This window comes from Coenobita brevimanus, chromosome 16 (genome assembly GCF_032717465.1).
Source record: "Coenobita brevimanus isolate Jiangsu-jjx chromosome 16, ASM3271746v2, whole genome shotgun sequence".
Taxonomy (NCBI): domain Eukaryota; kingdom Metazoa; phylum Arthropoda; class Malacostraca; order Decapoda; family Coenobitidae; genus Coenobita; species Coenobita brevimanus.
Window position 1 is genome coordinate 29,136,698 of NC_136969.1, and position 8,876 is coordinate 29,145,573.

General features: G+C 37.4%; 1 protein-coding gene across 1 annotated transcript; it reads left to right on the top strand.

Moving 5' to 3' along the window:
* Positions 1–3,045: 3,045 nt before the first annotated feature.
* LOC145390931 (uncharacterized) lies at positions 3,046–4,080 on the top strand. Its single transcript, XM_080265666.1, has one exon. The coding sequence runs from the start codon at positions 3,049–3,051 to the stop codon at positions 3,748–3,750; it is 702 nt and encodes a 233-aa protein (XP_080121792.1). The 5' UTR covers positions 3,046–3,048; the 3' UTR covers positions 3,751–4,080.
* The last annotated feature ends 4,796 nt before the right edge of the window (positions 4,081–8,876 follow it).

Sequence of the window (8,876 nt, forward strand, 5' to 3'; positions counted from 1 at the left end):
GAAATGAAATAGTGTGTGCCAAAACAATTCACAAATTTAAGGATATGTACGATAAATATGGTTTAAGACACGGGACAGTACGAGCTTGACTCATTCCTGTAAAGATACAATTAGGTAAGAGGTAAGAACACACACACACACACACACACACACACACACACACACACAAAAGAACAAAGGAACGATTACTTGTAGGTGTAAAGTGCGAAATAAACTAATGAGGAAAAATGTGATTCTGAAGTCGTCTGTGCCAACTCGAATACTGTATTGCTCTGTCACACAGCAGACTCCATGCTGACTTTGCTGACCAGCAATATGAGCGACAAGATAGACACATTTCTTATTTATGAAGGCTCTTAACTTGCGGTATTATTGCATCTCCATAGTGGTTTACTAATAGGCATTCGGATATGATTTTCTATCTATCTATTGCCAGACGCCTCAATCCCGTTTGGTGTGGCCACAAACAAATTGCCTCCACGTCGCCCTGTCCCCCGCCATTTCACTGCCCTGCTTCCAGCTCACACCCCCCTCTCTCATATACCTCTCCACCCCATCCCTCCATCTCATCCTCGGCCTTCCCCTCCCTCTACCCCCCTCCACCTCACTCACATTCACTCTCTTCGTCAGTCTTTCACCCTCCATCGTCACCATTAATTTTCACTCGTTTGGTTGTGAAGTATACAGTATAGTAACCTTATCAGTGAAGACAAAAGTACAAACAAAAACTCCTACACAGAACATAGCCGATGAAAGTCTGTAAATATGGCACAACAATAATAATCCTCTAATTGTCTTTTTGCAATTCAGAAACTTACAGTCCGTGATGCTCAGAGATATGAAGTTGCATAGCTACATAATACTCTATCACTGTGTTATTTTAACGTTAATGAAGTAACTCCAATTAAAACAAAAAAGTTTTGACATGAACTCCTATGCTTAGTTAAGAGGTTTAGAGTCCCATTTATCATTAAAAAATGGTAAAGATGTTTTATAAATACAGCTCCCCTATCATCCTCTTAATCCTAGGTGGTCTCTTCATGAACTATGTTGCGAATGGCACCTTAGTGTTGTCGTCTATGAGGGAAATATAGATGATCTCTCAAAATTTGAGGAGAGTAGACTTGGGAACACTGCGGAACTTGTCATGGCAACACTGGCGGAATCAAAACAATAACATTCGTGGTTTCGGACCTTTTGGTAGTACCTGGCGTTGTTGTATGTCTTTTAGTGAGGTATGTTATAAAGTATTGTAAGATAAGTGCTTGGAAAGGATTTGCAAGGCAGATGAGGGTATGCATAATGATTTGGTGGTGTGTAGATATAGGTAAACAGCCAGACCGAGGCGTAGGTTTTTCCCCAAAATTTCTGTTAGCTACCTTAGCAATGGCCTTATAACCAGGAGAGTATATATGAGCGTTTAGAAAATGTGCGCAAGACCTTCTGTGTCATTCATATGAAAAGCACAATTTATTCTTTTTACAAGCTGTATCGAAAGACAGTAACTGAACGATTCCCCCCCCCCAATAATAAAACCTTACCTGAAGGGGCATTAAAGAGCCCATCTGCTAAAAGGAAAAGGGTACATTCCTAGGATAATACTGTGTAAAGCAGTAAAGCTTTGTCTTTAGATTAGATCTAGGTTCCATTAGGTTTGATATGTGTGATATACATTGTAGGAAAGATTGTGACATCTAAATTGTGCCATATGATTGGCTGATTTCTTCACTTGAACAAGACAAACAAAAATGGATTATATCACTTGGCAGACTTTCTTTAGCCATCATTTCCTAGTTTGGGCTGTTGCCTAATTATTGTATGAGATTTCTAACTAGTTATAAAAATTGTTGCAATTGTTGAAAATTGTTCATTTGGTAATACATTTTTTTTTTTTTTATGTAATAGGTGTTTTTTCATAATATTTTTCTGACTCTGCAGAACATTCTTTATGTTTAACATTCACCATCTCTCATTAATAGGCTATTTAAGCACTGTTTTGGCATTATTCTCAGTTGTTTAAGAAATAATTTTGCATATAAGGAGTTTATTAATTTTAAATCAGACTCCTCCAATTTAAAGTGTCCCTTAGAGTGAGTTAAAAATTATATTGAAGTAGGAAGAGTAAGCTAAGAAATATGTTACTGAATTGAAGGGGTTAACTGTGTCTGTGACTTTCCTGTAAATAGAACAGATTGCTGCTGACAATAAGGTAGATACCATACTGTAAATGGGGATTTGTATGATGTTAGTTACAGGTATTTCAGCCATTCCATTTGTTTGTAGTACAGTAGCTAGCCATTTTTCTATAACAGCAGTAATTTTTTACAATATTGTTCCTTTACTATAGCCTTTGGCAGAAGGAATTAATTGGATGTCTTTGGCAGACTTGGAGCGAAGGCAAGAAGCGACTGGAAGGCTGCAGACCCCAGGCATCATAGCTATCCACACCGTGTCTTGCATAGCCAGCATCAGAATGGAGCAAAGTGAATGAAGGCACTTACAATATTGTAGTCTGCCCTTTTGTGGGTTTTGAAGCTCCTCTGTTTTTGGTAACTGATTACAGTACTTTATTGTAGCTTACTGTATGACACTTGTATCATAAATGTTGTTGTTAAATATGTAGATGCTAAATGCATAGCTGTATGCAGCAAAAGTAAGAACTCAAGATGCAAGCCTCTGTGCTGACCCTTGTGTATAACTGGAGAGAAAAGTGTTTTGAAGAGCACATGAATATGTAAATACATTGTTGCTTGTAGAGTATGGTGTTCATCAGATGTAATTTACAGATGTTTTGCTTCAGTGTCAGTTATAAACATATTATTTCAGTGTTGTATTCAGGACAGTATCTTTAAAATCTGAGAAGGATTGATATGGAAAAGTATTAAGTTAGTTCTTGTGCTTAGAATTTCAGTGTTTGCAACTATGTTTCTTGTATTCAGTATTCCAATGTATGTACTGTAATTTAATTTTTTATACTCAGATTTTCAGCAAATGCAATTTGTTTCTTGTAGTCAGGATTTAAGCTTATGCCGTTTACAGTAATTTCTTATGCATTATCTTGAAAACCAGGAGGACACAATAGTGTGTTCTGAGTGTTGGAAACCAGTTGTAGACAAGAGCCACATTATAACACACATCATGGTGGAGGCTGGTGAGAGACTAGTGTGTGAGCCTTGCATTGGCCTTTTGCCCCCACCTCCACCCACACATTTGGATCCGCATATGTTGGTACAGACTGAGGATGGGGTCACGGCAGTTACTGCATTACCCATCATCACGGAGAAACGATTTACCTGCATCACATCATCTGAACCTCAGACTGGGGAGAAGAAATTTTCCTGTGACATCTGTTCAAAAGCGTTCCCGAGAAAAAGTAGCTTGAATACGCACCGCTTGGTACACAGTGGGGAGAAGAAATTTGAGTGTGAGTCTTGTGGTTCGAGGTTTACACGACGTAGCAGTCTCAACACACACATGTTTGTACACACAGGGGAAAGGAAATTTGAATGTGAAGAATGTGGGACCCTATTCACACGAAAGAGTAGTCTTAACATGCATCGCCAGGCTCATACAGGGGAAAAGAAATACGAGTGTGAAAAATGTGGAAAGCGATTTACACGCAGAAGCAGTTTAAACACCCATATGTTCATGCATAGTGGTGAAAAGAAGTTTGAGTGTGAGTCATGTGGTACCATGTTTACCAGAAGGAGTAGTCTTAATACACATATGCTAGTTCATAATGCTGAGTGAAATTGGGAATATTTTATAGTAAACTGTAGCTTATTGGTATATATACAGATAGTTCATCTTTTATGTTGCATTTTTTATTGTATGTTTTTGCTCATAGTCCAAAGTAAATTATAGAAACATTGTCTATTTTACTTCCATTGCTGTCTGTAAAGCTGATATACCAGTTGCTCATAATTACTGTACAGTACCAGGTGTAAAGAAAAAGTCGTGATATTTTAAAACACATCACCTACGTATGACATGTATTTACTGTACTGCTGTGTATAGTTTTTAATTTCATTGTAAATTTACCTTTTTTATGTAATCACATTTTGTGAGCCAGTGTTTCCATCCATCATCTAATCCTGTGTTGCTTATGAGGAGCATAGGAGCCCGGGGCCAGGCAAGTTAATCCTGACATTTAAGATGAGAGTATATACCATATACACTTTCATGTGTACTGCATTGTGTAACAAATGACTTTGACCAAAGTTTAGCACTGTGGAATGAATATTAGAAAAAATTGAAATATGAAATATGCCTTAGGTGAGTGACAACTTTCAGTCATATAATATTTCCAGGGGCAAAAGTTGTTCTACCACAAACTGTTTTGGATTATAGTAGCTTTCCTTCAGCTCCTTGCACCTCAGAGGGGTTGAAATGATTGATGACATTAAGACCCCTTTCTTTTAAACCTAATGTAAGTTTTGCCCTGACCTCTCACAGCTCTTGTCCCATAATTTGGATGTGTTGTGCTGTGCATTTTAAGTTAAGTATTAGCATCTTTTATATTATACCGGTTACATGTATAACTTGAAGTTACATTTATTGGGTGTCACTTGCTACCTTATGTCCTGTGTTGTGACAGTGTTTTGGTATCCTGATATTTTCCATTACAGTACCATTATTTTACTAGCTTACAACACCAGGTAGGGATAAGAAATATGGGTCTTAATTAATTTCTTGAACTGGATTTCCTACGCTGTGAAGCAAAGCATAGTACTGGTACATGGTACAACAATGGTATATGGATGTTTGTAATTCCACAGAGCTCAGAAATTCAGTGCACCGTACATTATAGGCAGCATACCATTTACACAGCATTTCAGTACAAAGCTGTAACTTCAAAATTGAAAACCATGTTAGTGAACTAATATTGTCACCTCTAAAACAGCTGTTTTGTTACCGTCTTCGTAACTAAGGTGTTGTATTCTTCCCGTAATATTCCTTTATACCCCTTTTCCCAACACCTTTCCATGCTTAACAAAATACAGCTACAACCAGAAATCTCCCAAAATGCTATCCTATTTAAGGGAAGAATTAATGGAAATGTTTTTGTATTTTTTAATTATATGTAATTTTATTTAATTTTTATTTATTTTTAAAGTTTCTGTCTTGGGGCATGGGCTTGATGATCTGCTCTCTAAGGTCCAGCAGTCCTTCCACATGCCACACTCCACGTGTCACTAGTACAGTACTAACACTGACTGTCCATATGGTGCAGTGGTATTAGGAGGGGTGTTTTTGTGACATGTCTGTGGGTCTTGTGGAAGATGAGCAAAGACTTTTAACAAAATTCAAGTTGCCAAGCTGTTCCCTGTGCCAGTTGGAGATTGAACTTTCATCTTTTCAGACTGCAGCCAACTTCCAGACCACTGGAATGCAATTGTCATGCTGTGCACAAGCACCGTCATTTTCTCAGCATAAGTGTGCAGCAACAATTTTCTAAGTGCATAATCCACACAAGAACAGATTGTGGGTGTGTTAGCCATGCAGCAACAGATTTTAATTACATCAATGTGTTAGACATGTTTCCAAGCCTGTACTTTTATGGTGAATGACCTCAGCACTTTGCATTAATAGCAGTGTCATTGACATAATGCATATTGCAGGTTGTACCCCATGTAGGCCTAACTGTAATTTACACTGCTTAAAGATTTTTTTTTATTCTAGCCAACCATAATACCAAGTAGCTAAGCAAAAACCATGTAAGTGAAATGTGAGTAAACAGAGAATTGACTCATAATTTATATAGTTAATGACATATATAGTAGTTCAAGGTTTGAGTACTAGTACCTGTATGTACCATCAGAATACAGACTACAGCATGCAGTTATACCATATTTCTTTTTATCACTTTCTAAAGTTACTGCTTGAATGTACAATAACAGGGAATTGAGTTAAATGTTGATAAAGAGAAGTGCACTGTACTATATTTTGATTTATTATACAGTCCAGTTTTTAATAGTAGATCATCAACAACATTTGGTATAATAATCGAATTATCACATTTGGTGGGAAGGTATTATTATTATTATTATTATTTTATAAGGCAAACCCCATCTGGAGTCAGTTCTGCTATGGTCCTCCCCTACTGGGGGGTTTGCAGGTGGATGCAGGGCATTAGAAATAATGAAACCCTTCTGTGTCTTGGAATGTGGATAAGAGAAAGCAATGGCTGTATTCTTAAAACTTAAACCATAGCTTCTGGTGGTCATTTGTGAAAGTATTGTAAGCATTAAACATGTTTAGCTGGCGTGCATTAAAGCATGCATTCAGGAGTTAGGTACAAGAGCTAGGCACAGTTTGCTATCTTCATAATTTTGACAAATGATATTTACAGACTAGAGACTTGCTTAGCACCTTCTTGATCTCTGTGTTAAGGATATAGCCATAATTTTTGGTTCCAGCTCCCCTCTTGCATGTTGTAAGTAATGAAACTACTGTCACCACCAGCACTAGATGTTGAAGTTTTGTCTCACTGTCAAGGGTCTGCATTTTCTATCAGTTAGGTTTTCTGGCACTGCATCCTTAGCAGTTTATTTTCCATATGCACATTTAGTTTGTTCTTAGTTGTCATTTTAACATCAGTATAATTTGTTTAATATAACTCATAAGAAAGTACTAATAATATTATGCAGAAATAAGCTGGTAAGAGAGCTGTTAGAACTTTCCATAGCTGATGAGAATGCAGGCCAAGTAGAGAGAGGCTGTTGCTCCCCTTCATCCCATCCCACTGCAGCATCACATTTAATTATCTTTTATAACAGGTTTTTTATGGGTTGCATGAAGAAATGTTTGTATTGTACTGTGCTGTATAGTATTTGGTATTCGTACTGTGTCGGATTTTAGTAGCTCCGGTATTGATGCAGTAGTATTGAGCACACAAAATTATTTAAAGGTACAGTATTAACCCCTTCAGTCTGATGTTGTACTGGTGTTTTATTAGTTTGTTCTTGTTATACCCAGGTGATTTTATGCATCTTAGAGTAGATTTCTTGTTTTAAATGTGTTATTAAAGGCTGTCTGTTCCCTCCAGATGGAAATAAATATCTCCAAAGCTGAATGAAACAGGAGATAGAAAGAATATAATGAAAAATACATAGATATTAATGATGTAAAGATTGTTTGCTGGAACATAATAAAGCACTACAGTTGTAGATTGGAATGCATTAACCCACTCAGCCTGTGGATATCTTTTTCATATTTATGTCACCTTCTGACAGTTTTCTTCAGCTTGCAACAGACTTTTTGAACTGGAGGGATTTGATAGAGGCTTAATAAACCACTTCTGTATGAGGGGCCTTATGCAAACTGAATGAAAGTGTGGCAGCAGCAAGGATGTATGTGAAAGGAAGTCAGCTGGACTTAAGGGATTAAATTGTGGAGAATAACATAGTAGGTTTATTTCACTGGTGCAACAAGTATTATCTCATCAGCGCCTTCATATTTTTCATTTTATTCTTGGAGCTTCCAGGTGATTTTGCACAATTTTTTGGTACCTTGCAGTGATGAGGTTAAAGAACCTTCATTAAACTCCTCTAATATGAAAAGTCTCACCAGTACAGTACAAAATGTCATCTGGTGACAGTAGCTCTGCCAGATGGGGTTGTTGTTGATTTGTTTAACCTTGGTCTGTCTTGCTGAGTTGACCCATGGACCACAGGCAAGCAACTGCTTCTGTAAGGCCATCCTTGTGGATGATAGAGCCTTTCCCGAATTCATAGCTTCACCCAGAGTGCACAGCATTGCCACATGTAGGCTCCTTGTCAGCACCAGGCTGAAAGGGTTAAGATAGAAATCTAGTACAATACTAGATGTGAATTCATGAACTGCTGTAGACTTTTACGACCTTTGTAAAGAGATGCCCATATCAGTTGTACTGTAGGTGGTTTCCCATGACAGAATAAAGTCTTACAATTAGGTTTGTATGATAGAAGTTGTATGGTTGTAAGTTACAAAAGTACATGGTGTACTGATTAGTATTGCAGAGGCATTTGAACATTTTACTAAATGTTGCTACAAGTTTCAGGTATACTGAATATCCTTATGGAACTGTACATAGTAGCTCATTAAGTTAAAGGACAAAGCTGAATGTCCTGAGTTAAACACAGAAGCATCCATATGTGAATGTGTTATACTGTACTGTACAATGATTATTTTCAATAAATTTCAACATGTGAGATTAAACTGTTAAGAATGTCTTTGTAGTGTTTCCTCAACTGTTAAGTACATTGATATATTATGTACTTCTCATAATATACTATACTCTCATTATGTGAATTCCATCACAGTACAGGTATTTTTATAATGAAACAAGATGTGTGGTATTTCCAGCACTTGTTACACTGAAATTCAGGGATGTGTTCCAGTATATTACAGTGGACTCTCTGGCCTTAGTAAATAATATGTCTGTAATTACCAGGGAGGTAATACAGTAGGACATCATATTTAGTCCCCACGTCTTTGACTTCCTTATGGCCCATGTCCTCCTCAGAAAGCCTGCCATTCCTTGTTGGGGCTGCCATTTGGTCAACAAATATAGACATCTCTTTACTGTATTCTTATGCATTTTTCTTATTCATTTTTATTAAGCTGTAACAGTACCAATTCCATTCTTAAAATTATTGTGTGAGTTTGACCTGGTGAAGAAAGCAATCAGCTCCATTATTTGGACTGCAGCTGTGAAAGGTCATGTCTTATTAATATTATTCAGTGTCACTCCCAGCCTGAGAAGGTGCTGTGAAGAGGTCAAAGGTGGGGCTAGAGGGTGAGCTGATTTGTCTACAGGCCTGGTATGCAAAATGGCCAGGAGAATACAGATTGGGAAGGTAGATGAATGTGAGAGAGGTAAGTTAGGTGGGAGA